Source organism: Natrix helvetica (genome assembly GCF_964273705.1).
Source record: "Natrix helvetica genome assembly, chromosome: Z".
In the NCBI taxonomy this organism is placed as follows: domain Eukaryota; kingdom Metazoa; phylum Chordata; class Lepidosauria; order Squamata; family Natricidae; genus Natrix; species Natrix helvetica.
The window spans coordinates 768,930-791,507 of record NC_138554.1 but is presented as its reverse complement, the minus strand read 5'-3'; the positions used below and the strand labels follow the sequence as shown (position 1 = coordinate 791,507).

Sequence of the window (22,578 nt, the reverse complement as noted above, 5' to 3'; positions counted from 1 at the left end):
CCCTTATCTCCAAGGGACGTTGGGGTGGGGTGGGGGGGCAGTGATGGAAATGGGCAGGAGGAGGACTAGGCATGGCGGGGGGGGTTGGACTAGATGACCCACAAGGTCCCTTCCAATTCTTTATTCTGAGGATTGGAAAAGGAGACATGAAATTTAAGGGCATTCTGCTGACAGGAATCCCTGGATTCGACTCCTAAAACAACATTCCCTTTATTTTTTCCATGTGTTTGTCAGTCTGTCTCAGTTTCTCTGTCGGTGCAGAGGAGACACACTTGGAGATGCACCACATATGGTGAAGAGACGATGTTTATTAACAGCTTTTATTGTGGTGTTTCCATATTACATAATTAAATCTAGATATAGTGTAGTATGCATAGGGTGAAAGAAAGGGAAATAATCTGGGGGAATTTCCCTGTATGTTCAGTTAGTGGGATGGCAGGTTTCTTTTTAAAAAACAAAAGTGGCATAAATAACGGGCACTTGGCCTTTTCTCCCTGTTCCTCCTCTTATTTTTCATAAAACAGACGCAAAGCAAAATCTCCAAGACAGGTGGATGAACGACAACCAGCCAAAGCAGAAAGAACAGTAAGTGACGATCAGACTGTGCTCCGTTCTTTACGTATTAAAGTGACTATTTGGGGATGAATGGACTGACTGTGTCGCCAGGGGTTCTGTGATGGGTTTCCCATTACTTCTGCCAACACACACTTTTGCAGGATTGCATTATTTTTTGCTATTAGACACCTGTTGCCTCGATGCTCCTGGGACAAGCCTTGTGCAGCTTCCCTCTCCATAGTCGTCCAATACAGGGAGTCCTCGCTTTACAGCCATTCCATACAGTGACCGTTTGAAGTTACAACTGCAGTGGAAAAAGGGACTTAAAACCATTTCTCACACCTACCACCATTGCAGCATCCCTGCAGTCGTGTGATTGAAATTTGGACAGTTGGCCACTGGCATGTCCTTATGACTGTTGCAGCGTCCCGCGGTCCCCAACGTCCATGGGGAAGCCAAATTCACTTCACAACGTCACCAACTTAACATCTGAAGTGATTTACTTAACAATGGTGGCAAGAAAACTCATAAAGCAGGGCAACGTTCACTTAACAACCGTCTTGCTTAGCAACAGGCATGTTGGTCTCAATTGTGGTCGTAAGTTGAAGATTACCTGTATAGTTTTTCTTGTCATTCAAAGGGGATTGTGTGTGTGTGTGTGTGTGTGTGTGTGCTTATTCCATCCCTACTTCGGCAGCATTAGCTGCTAGGGTGATGCTTGTTTTCATGCCTCTCAGGTCAGTCACCGCAATGTGAATTTGTCCTGTGCTTGTTCTCTAAGGCTGCTCCACCGTCTCTTCCGAGGACCCTCCTTCGCCTTTCTGTGAGATTAGAACTGGGCTTCTGGATCACCTGCTCTGGGATCCCCTGACCTTGCAGTAGTAATCAGCAAGGGTCCTATCAATTGCTGATTACCACCCTCTGCAACAGCCCATGGCCTTGAGTGGTGGCTGGGTGGTTTTTAAACACAGCTGCAGCCCTTTCCAGATTAGCACGATCCTCTTCCTAATTATACAAAGAGTCCTCAATTTACAATAGCTCACAGTGACCGTTCAAAGTTACAAAGACACTGAAAAAAGTTTTCCACGTTTACACGTTTAAAAAAAAACATTCACATTTATCGGGGTTGCCCCATTCCCCATGGCCACGTGATCAAAATCCATATGCTTGGCAACTGATTCACATGTATGACCGCTGCTGTGTCCCAAGGTCCCTTTGCCGACCTTCTGATAAGCGAAGGTAATAGGGAAGCCGGATTCACTTAACAACTGGATTACTAAGTTATCAACTGCAGTGATTCACTTAACGGCAGTGGCAAGAAAGTCGTAAAATGGGGCAAAACCCAATTCACAAATGTCTTACTTAACCATAGAGGGTTTGGGCTCAATTGTGGTCATAAGTCGAGGGCTACCTATAGCTAACAGGTGAGGAAGAGCCCTGGGCGAGCTCCTTCCCCCTTCACTCACACACGCCTACCGCTTGCTTGGTGAAGACCCGCCAGCCTCTTTCTTTCACACGGTCCCACCATCAGGAAGGAAGCTCAGCATTGGGTGCTGCTGCTGTGGTGGCAAAATAGGGCCCAACAAATGGATGCTGGTGTGCTTTTCAGAAGGCTCAGTCCAAGAGCCCCAATCCCTGCCTCCATCAACTCACAACTCAGAAACAAGGGAGCCTGAAGGGGCGTGCCGGCACAGGCCGTCCAGAATTCACAATCACAATCCAGCCCAAAATTTCCACTGCTAAGCGAGTCAGATGTTAAGTGAGTTTTGCCCCCATTGTACGACCGTTCTTGCCACAGTTGCCACGTGAATCACTGCAGTTTTCAAGTGAGTAACACAGTTGTTAAGTGAATCCGGCTTCCCAGTTGACTTTGCTTGTTGGAAAGTCGCAACAGGAGATCACCTGACAAACACACAGACACACACACACACGGACACTGCAACCATCCTAAGTACGAGTCAGTTGCCGAGCGTCTGAATTTTGATCACGTGACCCTGGGGAGGCTGCTACGGTCATAACTGTGAAAAACAGTCATAAGTCACTTTTTTCAGGTCCGTCATCACTTTGAATAATCACTAAATGAACTGTTGTAAGTCAAGGACTATCTATATGTATGCCCCCCCTCACCTTACCCTGTGTGTATTCTTGAAGTTAGGGAAAAGGGAAAACAGCTGGTATCTCTTCAATTTTTAGGTAAAAGTCAGAGCATAGAGAATAAAACGTTGCAAATTTTCTTCTTCCAAAAACAGAAAACAAGAGTTATTCCCAGAGTTTCTACTGAAAATGGAAATTTGTCTCTTACTACAGTATCCAAATGAAATAAAAAGAGGTGTCAGGTTATAGACCAAAATAACAGTAAATATTTAAGCTTGTATAAAGTCATCCCTGGTGGCTTGTACTCTGTAAGTTAGGATTGAATCTTTCTATTTTTCTTTCTTGCTCTCTCTCTCTCTCTCTCTCTCTCTCTCTCTCTCTCTTTCTTCATTCACACATTCATTCATTCATGTCTTATTGCATTGCATTATTCATACACGACTAATGAAGATGTGGCTTCTCTCATTCCAGAATTCAACAAAATGTCCAAAAAAGTCTTCGCTCCTCCTGTAGGGAAGTCCTACCGTACACCCTTTGGAAAAGGTGAATTGGAGCTTCACAGCAAACCAGAAGATGGAGTTACCGTCAAATCCATGAATGTATCACCAGTGCAAAGTAAAAGACAGAAAGGGAGCATGCCTAATGTAGAAAAGAAATCTGAGTGCAAGAAGAATTTGGAAAGGATTGAGAATGTAGGTGGGATAATAGATTTCGTTTCCTTGAGTGAAGAGTTTCAGAGCAGAAAAAATTGGAGTCCTGGAGATACCAGTTTCTCCTTGAAAAATTAGGAAGGACAATTCATATTTAAATTTTCTTTTTTCTCCTGTGTGTGTGTGTCTCTGTCTGTGTGTGTGTGTAAGCTCTTAGTTGGAAAATCACAGGACAGTTTACAAAGGCAAAACAGTGTAGAATTATACAACGTAAAATCACAGAACGCAACACAAAGGATTGATACAAAAATTCCTGACATACGTTTTTAAAAAATTCTCTCTTTTTTTGGTACAACCTATATTGTGATTGTAAATTAGTTACTTTTGTCTGTGGATGCTCTCTGGAGCATCTCCTAGATGTTTTCTTTTCTTATAGATGAAGATTGGGAAATGCAGAGTGTACAGTCAATAGAAACTTTCCCTTTACTGAAGTTAAATCACTTTAATATATTTGGATATTTTCGTCTCTCTTTTTTGTGTGGAAGGAATGAGATAGAAATTCTTCTAATAAATATTCCATACTTTCTAGATCAAAACCAAAGACTATTGAGGCACTTTAAAGGACGAGCAAATATATTTAATATAAGTCTAGGATCATGCAAGCTAAACTCCAATGCATCTGGAAGGCATGAGCTGGGGAGGCTTGTTTAAAAAATGTCAAGGCCAAAGACCAGTACTTTTAATCGTGTTGAAAAACTTACAAGGCAATTCCAGAACGAGGACACACCAAATAAGCGCAGAGATCCAGAGACAATTCTGAGCTAAAAATCTGGTGGGGTGGGGTAGGGGGAATAACCCCCACTCCGGTGCTAGCCAGTTTTTATAGTTACCATATGCGATGCAGCTGCTTCCACCCATCTCTTTTCATCTTTTCATAGGAAAAGGGGTGTCTCACTGATGCACAATTTGAAGAGATTGTCCAAAGTGTACTCCGAAAATCTCCCCAAGAATGCACAGGTATGTTGAATCTGTGGTCACGTGATCAAAATTGGGACACTTTGAAACTGATTCAATATTTATGACGGTCGGAGTGTCCCCTTTGGTGGCCTTCTGCCTGCAATGTCAACAGGGAACCAGATTCACTTAAAAAACCCTGAAATGGACAACTGTAGTGATTCACTGAACAACTGTGATGAGAAAAGTCATAAAACGGGGCAAAACTCATTTAACAACGGTCTCAGCCACGGAAATTTTGGGCTCAATTGTAGTTGTAAGTTGAGAACTATCTGTACTGCCCTTATATGCTTTTTAGTAGTGAAAAGCTTTGTAAAAACCCAATAAGTAGCAGTAACTAAAACAAAGCAGTCACTAAACGTAATAATAAGCCTTCGAATCAAACAAATTCCACCTTTCCCCGTTTAAACCTATTTTTCATCTTTGAAACTTGGCTCCTGGAGCTTCACCCAGATGTTTCCTTGTCGTTCCTAGAGAAGCTTCGGGAGGGGCTTGTTCCGGCACAGTCTGCTGAAGGTCGGCGCTCGAGAAGGTGAGCAACACAACATCACTTTTATAAGCAAAGTGAAATTCCCTGCCTGGACGGAAGCTCCGCTTCCTGTCTCTTCATGCCCGTGTGGTTTTCTTGGCAACAAAGCCGAATTGTTCCACCGGCTTCTTTCTGGGGATTTTATTTTCCCTAGCCCACCCTACGGCCCCCAGAACTTCCTTGTGGTTTCGCATCCAAGTACAGTGACAACAAGCCCTCCGCAGCTTTTCAAGATCAGCCAAGGTCGACTACAGTACTACCATCTGCTGTAGAACCGATTTTGGAATCTATTATTTTGACTCAAAACAAAACAACCCATTCCTTTTCCTCAAACATTCTGCTACTTCTGAGCTCCGGATGTTGTCAATCTGCATTTAACGGCTGCAGAATATAACAAAAGCATTAAACCAGCAGAATCCAGCAGAACAGCAGCAGAACCAAACTGATGGGTCTTTCTTTCTCCAAAAGCCCCAGAAAGGTTGGTATCAACATCACCTCCTTTTAACAACCACATAATCCCTTGCCGGGTGGAGTCTGGGCAACTGAATGAAGCTAGCAGAGTGTTTACTGGCCGGATGCCCTTCCTGTCTCCAGGGCAGAGTTTTGTTCAGCAGATATATTCTCATGGTGCCCAGAGAAAGTGAAATATCTGCCTCTACCTAGGATCAAACTCACAGCCTCCTGATTGTGAGGTGAGAGCTCCCCCTCTAGGCCACCGCAACCACTCAAATGTTGCTATGAGAACAAGGAAACAGAAAACGTGGTGCCATCTGCACTAAACACTGCAGTAACATGCAAAAGGTACTGAATTTAACACAGTCTAAAAAGAGATTGGACAGTCTCCTGCTTGGGCAGGGGGGTGGCCTAGAAGACCTCCAAGGTCCCTTCCGACTCTCTTCTTCCGTATCAGAAGCTGATAATTTGATCAAGAGTGGTTCTTTAAAAGGGCAGGAAACGGTCTCCTTTGGCAGAGGGAAGGAAAACAAAGGACGCAAAAGTGAAATAGGGGTAGAAGGCTCTTCCACCGTGAGTTCGTTATTCCAGCATAATCAATCACAGGCCTCCTCAGGCATTTCGCTCTCACACGAGCCATTCTCAACTGGCAGTCAAGCCACGGGGACATCCCTACCAAGTATTTTCATGCAAGGAGTGAGAGAACTTTCCCCCCCCCTCATTTTTCCACCTTCTTTGAGGTATTTGTGACTGTCTTTCAGAGAGGGGCAAAATTTAGAAGAAAACTCTTAGTGTATTTTTTTTCTCACTCACGCTTACAAAGGAGAAGAAGAAGAAGAAGAAGAAGAAGAAGCTTCAGCTCTGAGGAAGCCCCAACAGCCTCCCTGACCTCTAGCTCAGTGGACCCCAACCTTTTGGGCACCAGGGACTGGTTCCGTGGAGAGAGGTTTTTCTGTGGACTGGACATGAGGTTTTGCGTGCTGCCTGCATCCCTCGGATGGGGCTTTGCTTGTTTGCGTGGCTCGGTTGCTGGCGTGCAGCGGAGTGGTCCTGGTCCTGTCCTGGTCCACGGACCGTGGTGGTGGTGGTTGGGGACCCCTGACCTCTAGCCCATCACTAGTAGCACTTAGGAAAGCAACACAGTGGCGTGCGGGTGAGTGTGCCTCATCTTGTGGCCCGACGGTGGCGCCCAAGTACACACAATGCAGGTGGCAGACTTGAGCGGCTGATGGTTTGCAGTCCTGGAGGATGGGAAAGAGGTTAAGATAATAAGGGGCAGTTGCTGCTCCTTAGTTTTGAATGGGAAAATGAATAGCCAGAAGGCTGTTCTTAACCTTTGCTCCACATGTAATTAATCTCAGTTGGGATTATGGCAGGTAACTTTCCTTTCATAAGACGAGATTCAAAATGCTGGTAACCAAGTCTGGGGAATATTTCAATTCAATTCAGAATAGAGTTGGAAGGGACCTTGGAGGTCTTCTAGTCCAACCCCTGCTCAAGCAGGAGACTGTATGTCATTTCAGACAAATGGTCTCCAGTGCTGTAACACCCACAACTTCTGGAGGGAAGCTGCTCCACTGGTTAATTGCTCTCACTGACAGAAAATTTCCCCTTAATTCCAGGTTGCTTCTCTCCTTGTTTCTTGTCTTATCCTCTGGTGCTTTGGGGAAGAGGTTGACCCCCTCTTCTTTGGGGCAGCCTAGATCTCGGATCCCCCCAACGTGTTGGACTGGTAAAATGTGGTTGGACAATTTTAAAAAAATCACATTTACTGAATTCCCACCTTCTCCAATGGTTGATACTGTTGTGCCGCTTTATTTCTTGATTTTGCATGGTGTAACAAAACACTACATTACTGCATAAAAACTCACAATAGCAGCATATAAAATGTGTATCAAAATATAAAACATCAGGGCAGTGAACCATTTTAAAAGCCCACAGCCTGAGTGAGGAATAAAATTAAATGAAGTATGAGCAGTTACTGGGGTGGCTAAACCTAGGACCGGCTATCTAGATTGTTTAGCCATTGGGCAGCACTGCCCTCGAGATGACGTATTTCATGCAAGGATCCAGGGAGCTGCTGTGCTGTCAAACGTCCACAGCCGGTATCATTAAAACTTCCAGACTAAAGAAAATAATGAAGGATACATCGAAGACTTTATGGTTTAGCATGCTCAGGTATTGTCCTAACTTATTGTGTAAACCTGGCCATCAACTTAAACCATAATATAATTATTTATTTCATGTGGCATATTAAGTGACCCCTTCTCTCTTTCATGGACTTTTTTTTCTAAAGAGGTAAACCTGACTTCAGAAACATGCATTTCCTTTGTTCCTCAAGCGTGTAGCCATCCTCTGGATCAGACAGACTCAAAGGGTCACTCCGTCGCTCCAAATGACGGGAATTTCAGAGCAGCTTTTATTGAGAAGTGGATCAGAAAAATGGAGGACTGGCCCCTTTGAGGGTTTGCTTAGTTATTATATTCATATATCCATCTTTCTTCCTGCACAGCCCTCCTTCCTCCAGTCACCCTCAGTAATAATGCCACGAGGGAGGCTAAGGGATTGACAAAAGTCATCCAGGCAGCCTCCGTAGGCTGGGAAAACTGTCCCTGGCCGTAATCCCCAGTTTGGCCTCTACATCATTCTGCCTCTCTTAAGTGCACGATAATGTTGATGATGTCATCCGTTCAGCCGTGCCCGACTCTTGGCAATTCTCTGGCCCCGAGGGGTCTCTTCCCCTCTTCCCATCTTCTGCTGCTCCTTTGAGTCTTTCCATGCTCTGATTGGGGTCAGCTTTGATGGTGTCCAGCCACCGGGTTCTTTCGCAGCCTCGTCTCCTTTTACCGCTCACCCTTCCCAACGTAAGTGTTTTCTCCAGTGAATTCCCCCGCACGACATGGGCAAAGGAAGGGAGATGCAGTTTCGTGATTTTGCCTTCCTGTGACATGCCTGGTGTTACTGGCCTCAGGACATGCTTGTTAGTCACCTCGTAAGTGAGACAGATCCTAAGATGCTCACTTTCTATCTCCACAGCAGCCAGTAACCTCCAGGTGTAGCTTTTTTTTAGCCTTTTGCAAGAAGGGGGGAATTCACCACCTGTGGTTTTCTCAGGGAGGCGTCGGAGGCCTTTCTACCTGCGGAGAGGAGTGACTGGCGGAAGAAAAGCAAAGCGGGGCTTTCAGAAGTGGGGCAGAAAGAAGACCAGATCAAAGTGAAGAAGCAGAGCAAATCTGGCGCCAATCAGGGTGAAAAGAAGCTAAGTACGTTTCATGAAAACACAAAGCAAAACACACCGTGTGACAAACTTCTGCTGGCAGGGAAAAGGGGCTGTGTGATTGCAGCTTGGTTGGCCAGAGTTTTGTGGGCGTGGATGGAAGTCTGGCCAGGGAAAGCGAGCGGAGAGACCGGGGGCAAAATCGACATCTACGTTATTTCCAGGGCTTCAAAACAAGCTGCTAGGGCTCACCGTTCCCTCTTCCAGTCCAATGGTGCTGCTATGGCTCTCACATCACTCTTCTGGTGTTTTTAGAGGGGGGGGGAGAAACACACACACACAGGGCAAAATACTTGTTTTTCTTTGTCTCCTGGCAGATGAGAAAGCGGCAGAAAACAATGTAGGGTGTAAGGAAAGCCGGAAAGGAGAGCCCAAGAAAGCAGCTCAAGGCGACGCCCAAGACGTCACTGACCCAGAGGAAGCGCCAGAGGAGGAGGAGGAGGAGGATGGAGGAAGTGGCAGCGGCGGCCGTGAGCTGAACTCTGCCTCTGTTCCAGGAGGACTCCAGGGAGGGGGAGGATGGGCAAAGGGGCGGGTGTGTGTGTGTGTGGCTGGGCAGATGCCACCAGTGACGCCTGGCAGCCAGGCTGGGTTTCAGCTCTGTAGTTCTCCAAACGTCCCTGAGAATGGGAGGGAGTTCCAGGGGTGCCTGTTGCTGGAGTAGATCCAGCCACCTGCGATCCCAGGGAGAGAGTCGATTCCTGGGTGGCTCCACAAACTGAACTCACTGAGCCACGTTTTCCAGGAGGGACTGAGTTCAAACCGTTGTCCGTTGCTCATTAACAGAAATTCATGCTTCGCCTGACCTCTTGGGCTGGGGCCTTGGTGGTTTAGTAGCCTTCCTGTCCTCTGCTGCAAACACTGGGATGGTTTGAAAACACGCCCAATAAATAAGCCCGTAGATGGGGCAGAGGGATCCCGGGGGAAGGGGTTTCTGCACCCCCTGTAAGTTAGCTGGAGGGTCAGCCCACCACCTCCTAAGGTGTCCTCTGTGCTTAAGGTTGCCCGTATTGGAGATGACCGCAGGCTGGCTTGAAGGTGCTCTGGAGGGCCTGGGGAATAGAAAGGACCATGGCATAATTTAATTAAAGAAGCTAATGCCATGCCAGGAAGGAAAGGAAAAGAGGGAGGGGGAGAAGGAAGGGGAAGGAAGGGAGGGAGGAAGAAAGGAAAAGAGAAAAGGGAGGGAGGGAGGGAGAAAGGGAGAAAGGGAAAGAAGGAGGGAGGGAAGGAGAGGAAGGTGGGCATAAAGGAGTGGAGGAAACTGGAGTGAAAGTAGAACCACAAGGAGAGAAACTATAACTTCTCTTTGAAAAGAGATAAGACAATTACAGTAATTAATGTCTCCACAGAAGGAATGAAAGTGGAAAGAAGAGAAAGAGTGAAAGTTATTATCTTGTCAGAGAGAGAGAGAGAGAGAGAGAGAGGAGGGTGGGGAGTCTGAGTAATAGGGAGCATAAAAAGGAGGCCTCACATAGGATCATTATGTGACAGAACCTCCAACTGAGAAAAAAATAGAGGCATATAAATAAAGTAACCTACAAAAATGAGGGAGAGGAGGGGGCATGTGATGCTTAGAGAGAGGGGGAAAAATAGGGTTGCAGACAATGTGGTGAAAGAGGCGAGGGAGGAGGACCATCTCATCTGACCTCCTGCCCGGGGCAGGAATCTTATTATTGCAACATCCCTGACAGGTGGCCACCCAGCCCCAATTCCAGCAAAGGGGAGTTTTCTTCCCGGGGTTGAACAGCTGCCTGGCACATCCATTTCTTTTCTGATTATGGCCGACCCGTTTCCTGACCCTTCTCTGGCCCTAGGCTGCTGTACCGCTTGGGTCCAGTGTTCTTACCCCAGCTGTGAGAAGTGGCGGCGGCTCAGCAGCGATGTGGACCCATCAGCCCTGCCCGAGGACTGGTCCTGCAGCCAGAATCCAGGTAGAGGAGGAGAAACCACAAGCCTCTGGGTGGGGCTGGTGGACTAAGAGGGGCCGGGGGGGGGGGGGAGGCGGGGAGGCTTCCTTTCTTTCAACTAAGGGAAAACATTTTCGGCTGAGCATCTCTGATCGTGGACAAGCAGGAAACTCGCCTCCAGAGGTTGTGGGTGGAGGTTTTCAAGAAGAGATTGGAGACAACAATTTGTCCAGAATGGTTTAGGGCTGTGATGGCGAACCTATGTGCTGGAGGTGGCATGCAGAGCCCTCTCTGTGGGTACGCATGCCAGTCTTCAGATGTGCCGGAGCGCCAGAGACCCAGAGACCAGCCTGGCTGGTGCGCATATGTGTGCTGGCCCCCTGGCCTTCGGTTTTTCGGTGAGCACATGTGTGCTGGCCAGTTGATTTTCATGCGGGCTGCAGCGCCGGAAACCCGCACCGGCAAGCTGGTCTTCAGGTGTTCGGTGCACCAGAGCGCACACACACACGCATTCCAGTTTGGGTACTTGGTGCTGAAAAGGTTCGCCATCCCTGGTATGGCGTCTCCTTCTTGAGCAGGGGGTTGGACTAGAAGACCTCCAAGGTCCTTTTCAAGTCTGTTAGTCTGCTCTTCTGAGCCCCCAGGGACAAGGCACGTGGCCAGCTGTCCCGATTCAGTCCCCAGTAATATTGTTTCAGAAGATTTGAAGTAAGTCAGCTTGCAAACCTTGCAGAGAGGCCGAAGGGCATGTTTCTGCGTCTAGCATGTTGACTGAACTCCTCTTAAATAAGAGTAAGGCGTGGAGACGTCATTCCGGGGCTTTGGCTTAATCTGGGAGAAAAGAGCCTCTTCATTACTACCCAGGCAGCCCAGGATGGCTGACCACAATCCAGAGGTCTGGCTGAGGAGGATTCAACACAGGAAGGGAAGGGAAGAAATGAGCTGAGGAGAAATTTTCTGACAGTAAGAACAATTAATCAGTGGAAGGACTTCAGAAGTTGTGGGTTAAGCTCAAGAGACTGGACAACAATTTGTTTGGAATAGTCTAGGGTCTCCTGCGTCAGCAGGGGGTTGGACTAGAAGACCTCCAAGGTCCCTTCCAGCTCTGTTAATCTGTTAACTCCAGACTGAAAGGGAAATACCTACACATTTGCCCAACTAAAGCTTCTTTTGGGGGCAACATTCAGCTGGCCTTGCTAACTACGGCTGGACTGGGTTAGAACTGGGATGGGAGACCACCGGGAAATCCCAGGGCCAAAGGTCCAGACTGGGGAAGGAAAGCAGGACAGGAAGAGGCCGTGGAAAACTCTGTCCGTATTGCTGCCAGAAAAACTGCCCCGGTGTGTCCCTGGAATGATCCCTCCTGGCAGTGGAGCTGAGTATAAGGGAGTCCTTTGATCAGACTTCGTTTCAGCGGCATGTTTATTCTCCCTTGCAGATCGCCAGTACAACAGCTGCAGTGTTCCCGAGGAGACGTGGTCGGGCTCCGAAGACGACGTGGTCTATGCCATTTATTTCCCAGGGACCCTCGTATGGGCCAAGCAATATGGATACCCCTGGTAGGCAGAAACCACCACCCGTCCTATTAAAACGGCCCATCGCCCCACACCAACCGAGCCTGGCATGCTAAACGTCATTATTTAGGTTGAATAACAGAATAACAGAGATGGAAGGGACCTGGGAGGTCTTCTAGTCCAACCCCCCTGGGACTCTCAAGGCAGGAGACCTTCCTGGTCAAATGGCTGTCCAGTCTCTTCTTGAAAACCTCCAGTGTTGGAGCACCCATCATCTCTGGAGGCAAGTGGTTCCATTGGTCCTCCCTGTTGGGAAACTTCTCCTTAGTTCCAGGCTGCTTCTCTCCTTGATTAGTTTCCCTCCGTTGCTTCTTCTCCTGCCTTCAGGGGCTTTGGAGAATAATTTGACCCCCCTCTTCTTTGGGGCGGCCCCTCAAATATTGGAAGATTGCTATCCTGTCCCGTGTCCCCCCCCCCCTCCGCCCTTCTTTTCACTGGCCATGCCCAATTCCTAAATACAGGAGAAGTAATCCCCAAGGCCAAATCCAGAAAGGAAGGATGCCTATAGCAAGGTGGGCTTTTATAAATTAAGGCAACAGGGGTGTTGTGTGTACCTCTTGGTCATGTGAGGGCACAAATGCTGCATCCAGAGGGGCTTCCCTGTCTCTAGATTATTGGGGAGGGGGGTTAGACAGAGCACAGAACACCCCTCCTGCTGCTTGTTCCAAGGCACGTCCAGGCTGAGTTTTTCTCAAGGCATTCTACTTCCATTGTGCCACCGCTGTGGCAGTCGCACAACTCACGCTCCAAGCCACCCTCTTAGTGCGCTTGTTCCTCAAACATCTTGGTGTGTGGGTGTTTCTATGACAAATATTTCAAGGGAATTGTGGTTTCTCCACCGCGCTGAATGCCAGCCTCTTGCATTGTCTTTTCTACCGGTGGGGGGATCCTGCCTGGGAAAAGCCTTACGTAAGCAATGGAGGTTTATTTTGGCATCCTCAGGTGGGCGGGGGATTATGAAATTGACAACATTGGGTTGAGGAATTGACTAAGGAATAGGCAGAGCACCAAGGTACTGTGGAGGAATGCCCCTGAATTAGCAGAGAGAAGGAATTTCTTTTCTTTTCTTTTCTTTTTTTTATAAAAAGACCACATCAAATCTACAGGCATGGAGGAATTCTGGCCCTAATCTCAGGAAGTTTTACACTTAAAGTTTTGAAATCAGCAGCCACTGGAACCCACGGCCCTTTCCTCCCTCTCTTTTCCTCTCCCATTTGGATGGCGTGTGTCTGTGTGTGTGTGTGTGTGTGTGTTATGTGCATGCTGCACCCCCATTGTGCTTTGGGACATTGCTGCAAGGGAAAAGTCTCTCAGCTTTTTTTCTTTTTTTAAAGCAGCAGCCTGACCTTGAATCTTTCCAGAACTCCCAACTGTCTCGGCCTCATGCGGCCTGTTCAACAGCCGGCCCTTCTTGAGATGGAGAGGCCCAGTGGCCACTCTCTTGCAGTGCCCTTGCCAATGCAGCAGCTGCAGTTCTTCTGCTGGAGGACTGGCCAGAAATGGGGCTCCTGACCCCTTAGAAAGGGGGAACTGGGCCTAGAGACGCTTCTCCGCTTTCCCTTGCAAAGCTCGGTCATGTATCTGAATTTTACGAAAGAGCTACTGTGTTTCCCTGAAAATAAGCCCCAATGTGTCTTTTGGAGCGAAAATTCATATAAGACCTTGGCTTATTTTCAGGGAAAGGCGAGTATTTGCATCCCTGTGCTTTGATTTTTAAGTCCCTCATACTAAGGGCAAAGAGCAGGACTGGCTCCCATAGTGGCATCAGGGGGGTTGGGTTAACCTTTTGGAAATTCAGAATTATAATGGCCACTCCCACCTTGGCTTGGCTTTCCTGCAATTTTCTCAGAGGTGAACCCCCACCCACCCACCCCCCAATCTATTGAGTAAAGTTCTTTCCTGTGGCAATGGTTCCTGGTCCAAGAACAAGTAGTCCTCAACTTACGACCACCACCAAACCCAAAATGTATATTGTTAAGCAGAACAGTTTTTCAGTGAGTTTGTCCCCTTTTACGACTGTTCTTGCCACAGTTCTTGAATGAATGACTGCCGTTCTTCAGGGATGACATGGCTGTTAGGCGAATCCAGCTTTCCCCGTGGACTTTGCTTGTTGGAAGGTGACTCTGGGACGTTGCAAGTGGGCACGTCTGGTTCTAAAGAAAAGAAGGACTAGGGGGCACACGATAGCAGCTTCCAGCATTTGAGGGGCTGCCCCAAAGAAGGGAGGGGGGTTTCCACCTATTCTCCAAAGCACCAGAGGGCGGGAGAAAGAAGCAACCTAGAACTAAGGAGGAATTTTCTGCCAATGAGGACAATTAACCAGTGAAACAGAAGTTGCCTCCAGAAGTTGCCGTTGCTTTCATCACTGGAGATTTTTAAGAAGAGACTGGACAGCCGTTGGTCTGGAATGGTCTCCTGCTTGAGCAGGGGGTTGGACTAGAAGACCTCTTAAGGTCCCACCCAACTCCGTTATTCTATCATAAATATGATTCAGTTCCCAATTGTCTTGGTTTTGATCATGTGACCATGGAGATGCTGCCATGGTCATAAGTGTGGAAAAAACATGTCAGTGCCGTTGTAACTCTGAACAGTCACTAAACGAACTGTTGTAAGTCGAGGACTAAGTTATTTTTCTTAAACAAGCTGAAGATGATGATGTGGCGTTAAGCTCTCCTCTTCCTCCTCCCTCCTTCTTCCCCACCCTGTGAGGCAAGTAGGGGAGCCGGATTCCCCCAGAGCTTCCGAAGCAGAGGGGGTTTCCACCTGGCTCCCCCTGGCTCCAGCGGGGAACAGACAGGGATGTCGAGTGCTGCCGCAAAGGTGTGATTGTGGTGCACCGCAAAAAGCGACCGGAGTGTGAAACCGTGGTTTGCAGAAACGTCTTCCAGAGTCATAGGGCCTCGTGCAACGTACTTGACTCGCTCGCTGGATTTAATTCGTTTCCTGGCTTTGTGGGCTGGGTCAAACTTGACAAACAGGCTGGATTTGCACAACAGCCCCAGCAACCACAACAGAAACCAAGGTAGCCAAGGGGAACACTTGGGCTTTGCCGGTTGGAGAACTGCACCTGCCGGCTGGTTACCGGAGCCGGTCGAGTGTTTTGTATCAACACAGCCTGCATTCGACCTTCTCTCAGCGCTTCTAAGACGTTGATGGAATGACAGGCCAGAGCTCTGAATCAAGGCTTCGGTTCTTCTTTATCCTTACGGCAGACCTCGACTTACGACCACCGTTCTGCCCCCAAATTTCTGTTGAAAAGTGAGACACTTAAGTGAATTTTGCCCCATTTCCCAACCTTTCTTGCCACAAGGGTTAAGTGAACCACTGCACTGTTGCTAAGTGGGTAACACGGTTGCTAAGTGAATCTGGCTTCCCCCGTTAATTTTGCTACTCAGAAAAGGGGATCATGTGACCCCAGGACATAACATGAGTCAGAATATTTGAATTTTGATTACGTGACCATGGAGATGCCACAACCGTCATAAGTGTAAAGTCACTTTTTTCAGGGCCGCTGTAACTTCCAGCGGTCACTAAATGAACAGTTATAAGTCGAAGACCACCTGCAGTAAGCTTTGCTATGCATAACGCAGTTATCTGTCTGATGCAGAAGCCAGCCTGATGTTCTCTGTCGCCCTCTCCTCTAGGAAGGGAGCCAATTTTTGCAGGCAAATTATGAGTTAATGTGACATTTTCACTGTGGTGCTTTCAAGATTTTTCAGACAAAAGAAGGGAATACGTTTTCTTCGTTAGAAAAAAATGAATTTAATTAATTAACTAAAACTTGACCACCGGGCATCCTCACAGCTGAATGTTTTCTGCTCTCCTTCATGCCTCTGTTTTTAGGTGGCCAGGAATCATAGAAGCCGACCCCGACATTGGAGAGTACTTCCTGTTTTCTTCCCAGGCAGACTCACTTCCTGTTAAGTATTGCATTTGCCCCGTACCACGTTTCTCTGTACACATATACCCCACACATGTGGTCACACATGACAATCAGACCACGCGGGAGAAGAGTTCTATCTAGTGGGAATTCCTTGGAAAAGGGGGATGCCGGAAGCCCAGCTGCAAACAGCTAAGGGGGAACAAAAAAATGGAAGACAGCCAGAGGCCAATGAAATGGCCCCAAAAGCAAATGGAGGAGTGGGTGCCAGGCAAGTGCCCCCTTTCCAAAAGGAGATTTGCATTCCCCTCCCCCCCCTCCACTGGGGACAGTCAAGCAGTGTCTGGGCGGGGGAACTGGGCAATTAGACTGGCTTTCCCGTTCTTATTCCATGACTTTCGTTGCAAAGATCATTGTTTCTTCGCTCCAGTCAAGGGCACACACCCCTCCTGGTGCTCCCGTTCTGAGACAGGCAGCCTCTCCCCAAAATGGCCACTGACCCTCCTCTCCTTCCGGTTTAGTCCAAGTACCACGTGACCTTCTTTGGCCACTCTGTGACCCGCGCGTGGATCTCTGCCTCCCTGCTGAAGAACTACGGGGAGCCACCCGGGGAAGGAAATGCCGTGGTAAGAGGGGCTTTGCTTGAGGGTTTCTTTGCGAAGCAAGCCACTAAAGCCAAGGCTTTTGTCATATGTGTGCGGGCATCACAACCCACGCGTACAGAAGTGACAGAGCTGGTGCCTCTCCCTGAGCCTCCCCAGCGGGTGACTCTCCACACGGATCTGTAGCTGGTTGCAAAGAATTGTGGCGCATGACTCCAAACTTGGCAACTTTAAAAATTTGTGGGCTGCCCGGGTGGCTGAAGAATTCTGGGAGCTGAAGCAGCCCACAAGTGGCCAGGTCTGGAGATCTCCTGCCCTGCTTTGATGAAAACCCTTGGCCTATTTTGATCCCTTGGTCTGTAAGGCCACCCTCTTCCCACCTCCGGGGCCTCCTTGATAATCCCCTACTACGGCTGTACTCTGTGGGCAGCCACGACCGCCGACTTATTCCGACCCAGCAGACCAAGAGTTCCCCCAGGTTTTCCTCTGAATGATAACTCTGGGTGGGCTGTCAGGGCACCGTATCAAGGAAGACCACTCCCTTGATGCCTTTCCGGCTCTTTAAGTCACATGACTTCCTTTATTTAACTCAATGAGTTGAGACTCTGTCCTGGTACAAAACAGCCCCCCCCTTTCTCTCTCTCTCTCTCTCTCTCTCTCTCTCTCTCTCTCTCTCTCTCTCTCTCTCTCTCTCTGCCCAGAGTGATTTACAAGAAACCCTCTGGAGCTTTTATAAAAGGAGAAAGGGTCTGCAAGAGGGTGTGGGGAACGAGCAAAACGAGGGCTTCGTCATATTAATCATGGCAGGCAGGCACTCTACAGGTAGTCCTTGACTTACAACCACAAGAGAGCCCCAGATTTCTGTTGTTTAGTTAGTTTTGCCCCATTTTACGACCTTTCTTGCTACAGTCGTTAAGTGAATCACTGCAGCTGGTAAGTCAGTAGCACGGTGGTTAAGTGAATCTGGCTTCCTCATTGACTTTGCCTGTCAAAAGGTGGCAAAAGGGGACACCGCGACTGTCATAAATACGAGTCAGTTGCCAAATATCTTAATTTTGATCAGGTGACCACAATGGTCGTAAGTATGAAAAACCTTTTTTTCGGTGCTGGCGTAACTTCAAATCATCACTAAACAAATGGTTATAAATTGAGGACTACCTGTATGAACTGGGGCCCACTCCTTTAACCCACCCATTCTTCTCCCAAGAGTGTCCTTTTTAACACAACAGTCGCAACAGCCACAACATTTCTCCCTAAGGTAAATTAAGGTTTTCCCCAGCTGTGTGAAAAAAGGGAAGAGCCAAAAGGAAGCCAGGCCGGCTTCTGACCCCGTCCTTCTTCCCCCCACCCCAGGCTCTTCCTTCCCTTCCAGGCCACCTCATTTCCGGGGGTGGGGGGGTGGGGGGGCTGAGAACCAACAAGGGACAGAAGGGAAGCCCCAAGAGAGGATGAATAGCACCCTCCCTGGGGGCCAGCCATAAGAATTCCTTGGTGACAAAGCGGTTGCTTTGACCTTCTGGAAGGAGCTGCGTGGCCAGTTCTTCCCCGAATCGCAGCCCTGATGCGAACCTTCTTCCATTGCAGGCCAAGCCCAGGAGCAGAAGCGAGAAGGAGAACCTCAAAGCGGCTCTGGAAATGGCCAAAGAGGCAGAGGGAATCAGCATCCAGGTGGGACTCCGGTACAAAGGTTGCGTTCAGCGGAGCAATTCTAACCCCCCCCCCCCTTGGAATAACCGTTCCCATATATTCTCACGCTTTTCTTCAGGATCCAGTCCAGGAGGAGTCCCCAAATTATGGCCACTTGAAGCCTTGTGGACTTCGATTCCCTTTAACTGGAGAATTCTAGGAGTTGAAGTCCACAATGGCCATCCCTCATCTAGATGCTGAACTGCCAACCCCACCACAATCCACAGTCTTCTAGTTGTCCCAGGCCTGATTTGTGGCAGTTTGGTTTTTAGGGACCCAGAAGGTTAGGGCTGGCCTCACTTGCCTCAAAACGCACCCACAAACTTTGGCGACCTCTCCCCCCCCCCCCGTCATTGTCTTTGTCTCCTCTCCCCAACACACACCATTTCCCAACATTGTCCAAGAAAAGCCTGAAGATGTGTCATCTCTTCGTCACTATTCAGGCTGGGTTATGATGACAGAATAGGAAAAGAGGGGGACAGCCTCAATGGGACAGCCAGCCTCCTGTGACTCCAATGAGCCCCCCCCCCCCCTGTGTGCTGCAGCCCTGTGATTGGCAGAGATTTTTCTGGTGACAGACAGGGAGAGTCACCAAGGTGGAAAAAAAACCCCACCGGCTGATTTGTCCATAGGCTATATAGTATATACCTTATCAGAAGAGCACAATCCACAGTGAGTCAGAGCAGGCACAATAGAAGCCACAGAGCAATTTTCCAGGTGTGTGTGTGTGTGTGAAATTTGACGCCATCTCTTAAAGAGATGGAGAGATTTTTAAACTCAGCACTGAGAAAAGGCCCCGTGGTTAAAACACCTGCTGACTTCTTCTTATTCAGGCTTTCTGTTTGGGGCTGCCTATTAAAATAATCCCTCCATTTCGGCTTCCTTCGTTATGGCCCTGATGGCTGCCTTGCTGGCGTGGAGAAGGCCATTTGCAAAATCTCATTCATTGATTTATATTTCCTATTTCTAAACCCTGCATTGAATTGAGGGGATGCAGCAAGTAAAATCCGATGCCGTTGAAGTGCCTTGTTTCAAATAAGCCCAGAGGAGATCTTTCATTCCTTATCTGAATCCTCTCCTTCGGTTTAAGGCAGTCAGCCTTGCAAGGCAAGCTGCTCATATTTTAAATAGGTCGGTGATTAAGGCTTCTGCCTCACGTGGACCTGGGGGAGGAGGGGAGGGGCAAGGGCTACCATTTTCCTCAGGGTACGGAGATTGTGATGATGACAAAAGGAAGCCTTACTTGTTGGGACAGTCCTGCGAGGATATATCTTTCTAAGACCATCAAAAGGTTACATCCGCCTACCTCAGGTCCTTGGGAAAGGCTCGCAGGGTGGACAGAAATGCCGGCTCTGCCTCCAGCAAATCCTGCAATCAATCAAAAATAATATATGACATTTATATGCTGCCTGACTTGCACTGACCCACCTTTCTCTCCCACAAACATGTGTTTGAATTAATGATTTATGTATCCCACCTTTATTAACTTTATTAAGAAACTCCGGGCAACAGACATCTCCAGTGTGTGTTTCAGACAAGAAGGCAAACGTTGAGTACTTTAAAACGAAACTTACTTGTTTCTCTTACTTGGGCTCAGGCGGGCTCAGCCAGGGAGGAAGGATGGGTGGATTCAGAAGCAGACCAGGCTCTTGAGAAGGAATCTGCCTCGGTTAGCTGTTTTTTTCTGCCTCTCTGTCAAAAATGGTGTAGGGCCTGCTTGGGCAGAGGGTTAGACTAGATGACCCGCAAGGTCAACCGTGTCTTCACTCTATTAGGTTATCGCTATCGTTCCCTTTGCCCTCTAGGAGAGAATAAGGCGATTTGGGTTCCACAGCCGATTTAAGCACAAAGAATCTCCCCAAGGGGACAACATCCTGAAAGGTAATGCTGGGAGTCCCACATGGGAAATGCACAAAGCAGGCTCCCTCCCTCCCTCCCTCCCTCCCTCGAGGGAACTCACCTCCTGTTCGTGGCTCCTTCTGGTACCGTAGAGCAGAATAATGCGGCCTCCAGGCCTCGGGTCAAAGGGACTCCAGGAACAAAGGCTGGGAATAAGAACACCACAACCTCCGGCAAGGATCCAGAAAAGGTGAGCCAAGAGAAAGGCAGGTTTAAGGTGGGCAGTCCAGGATGGCAGCCCAGCCCTGCGGGGGGCTAAGGAGGGCGCAAACACTTCTTAGCCTCTCTCAGTGTTGTGAATGCCCCAACACCGGAAGTCTTTAAGAAGAGGTTGGAGAGCCACCTGTCTGAAACGGTAGAGGGTTTCCTGCCTAGGCAGGGGGTTGGACTAGAAGACCTCCAAGGTTCCCTCCAACTCTGCTATGGTATTGTATTGCCCCTCATTTTGCACCCATTTGCCCTTCTCAGCTGCCTGCTGACGGGATCTTTGGGAGGCCAAACCGCTCTCGGCTCTCCAGCAAGCAAAGCATCTTCTTTCTTTTCCAGCTTCTTCGTGAAATACCAGGAGTGAAACCAAATGCAAATATCAAGAAGACCATCGTTGCAAAAGGTATATGCTTTATTTTCCCTCTTTTTCTCCAGCAGCTTCTATGTCGCCCCTCCCCTTTTCTATCCCTGAAGCCGAAGACGCTCTGCAGCTCTCAGTTCTTCCTGGGTGTCGAACACCCGGAGGTCAACCAACGGGGTTAACAGAATGCCCAGGCTCTTCTTAAAAACCTCCAGTGATGGGGCACCCCCCAATTTCTGGAGGCAACTTCTGTTCCACTGGTTAATGGTTCTCGCTGCTGGGAAATGTCTCCTTAATTTTTGTGAGAACCAATGGAAGAGAAGTCGCCTGCAGAAGTTGTGGGAGCTTCATCCCTGGAGGCTTCCAAGAAGAGACTGGACTGCCATCTGTCAGAAATGGTCTAGGGTCTCCTGCTTGGGCAGGGGGTTGGACTAGATGACCTCCAAGGTCCCTTCCAACTCTGTCCATCTCTATCTGCATCTGTATCTAATTCGGGGTTGCTTCTTTCCCCGATTATATAATTCTTTCTTGGCCAAGTGTGATTGGACACACAAGGAATTTGTCTCCGTGTACCTCAAAAATACACTCCTCAGGTTTCTCATCCATGGCTTCCTTTCCTGCCCTCTGGTGCTTTGGAGAATAGGCTGACCCCCCCCCTCTTCTTTGGGGCAGCCCCCCAAATATTGGAAGGCTGCTATCATGTCTCCCCTGGTCCTTCTTTTCTCTAGACCTGCCAAGCCCAATTCCTGCACCTTGGACTGGTTGGGTTGGCCTAGGAGAAGCCGGGTGCAAGGAAAGAGAGAATCCTGGGAGAGGCAGGGGTGCAGAAGAGAAAGGCAGAGGGAGGGGCCGACTGGGGGGCAGCGGTTCTCAGCCTTGACCTGTGTCCTCCGATGCCATTGGACCTTTGTTTATTGGCCACGCCTCTCGTACACCCGACTTCGGCTAACAAAAAGTCAAAACAACCCAACCCAAATTAAAAACACCATAAAAAGTTGCTCCTTGAGGGAGATGGGCAGTCCAGAGAGGGAAAATATAAACAAATAAAATAAGAAAGTGTTCCTGGGATATTCTCCCACATTCCCTGCCTCTGTGGGTCAGAAAGTCGTAGCATTGACCCTTCAGGGGATTCCTGCTGTCCTGAAGGTGGTCTTGGACCAAGCCAGTCACCACAAGCTAAGAAGCCCCCTCCCCTTGGCGGCGGGTGCAAGGGGAGGAGCCACCCCTGCCCATCCCCAGCCCCTGGGCAGCCTTTCCCTGAAGGACAAGGGGCCAAAGCTCTCCCTGGCCTCCTTCGGCCTCCCTGCTGCTGCTGCTGCTGCTGGGAAACCCCCTGGCAGAACCCGGGGAGTCCGGAGCGAAGAGGAGACTCGGATGCGGAAGGAACACAGACTCCTAGGCTTGGAAGGGGCCTTGGAGGTCTTCTAGTCCAACCCCCTGCCCAGGACAGGAGATCCTGTGTGACGTTCCTTTCTTTGGGCTTGAGGAGATGGATACACGTGATCACAGAAAGAATAACGGAGTGGGCTGGGACCCCAGAGGTCCTCCAGTCCAACCCCCTCACCCAAGCAGGAGACCCCATACCATTCTGGACTTCATTTTTATTTCATTTCTGGGAGAAAACAATTTGGATCCCTGTCCCCAGCCATAACATACGTGTGTGTGTGTGTGTGTGTTTTGTTACAGGGGAGAAAAATCCTGTGTCGGGAGGACTTGAAAATGCCTCCCCTGCGTTGAAGAAGAGCCGGCCAGAGAGAACTGACCCCACAGCTGCAGCTACACTCCCAGGATCTGAGCGAGCAGCAGGAAAACAGGAGAGTAGTCAGAAAGGTGAGAGGAGGGAGGGGAGGGAGGGAGGGAGGAGTGGTGGATGGAGTGATATGCTTC

At 48.8% G+C, this 22,578-nt stretch overlaps 1 protein-coding gene across 1 annotated transcript in view; it reads left to right on the top strand.

Annotated features, from left to right (window-relative positions):
* Positions 1–3,131: 3,131 nt before the first annotated feature.
* LOC309381826 (zinc finger CW-type PWWP domain protein 1-like) overlaps positions 3,132–22,578 on the top strand; it is a gene marked incomplete at both ends in the record, with an annotated part of 19,898 nt that continues 451 nt past the window's right edge. The window contains 14 exons of the mRNA XM_081933110.1: positions 3,132–3,341; positions 4,238–4,316; positions 4,788–4,845; positions 8,410–8,558; positions 8,890–9,042; positions 10,390–10,506; positions 11,921–12,041; positions 15,900–15,975; positions 16,458–16,562; positions 18,123–18,206; positions 20,030–20,105; positions 20,216–20,313; positions 20,670–20,733; positions 22,378–22,521. Coding sequence (XP_081789236.1) covers positions 3,132–3,341; positions 4,238–4,316; positions 4,788–4,845; positions 8,410–8,558; positions 8,890–9,042; positions 10,390–10,506; positions 11,921–12,041; positions 15,900–15,975; positions 16,458–16,562; positions 18,123–18,206; positions 20,030–20,105; positions 20,216–20,313; positions 20,670–20,733; positions 22,378–22,521 — 1,534 coding nt within the window. The remainder of the gene's footprint in view (positions 3,342–4,237; positions 4,317–4,787; positions 4,846–8,409; positions 8,559–8,889; positions 9,043–10,389; positions 10,507–11,920; positions 12,042–15,899; positions 15,976–16,457; positions 16,563–18,122; positions 18,207–20,029; positions 20,106–20,215; positions 20,314–20,669; positions 20,734–22,377; positions 22,522–22,578) is intronic.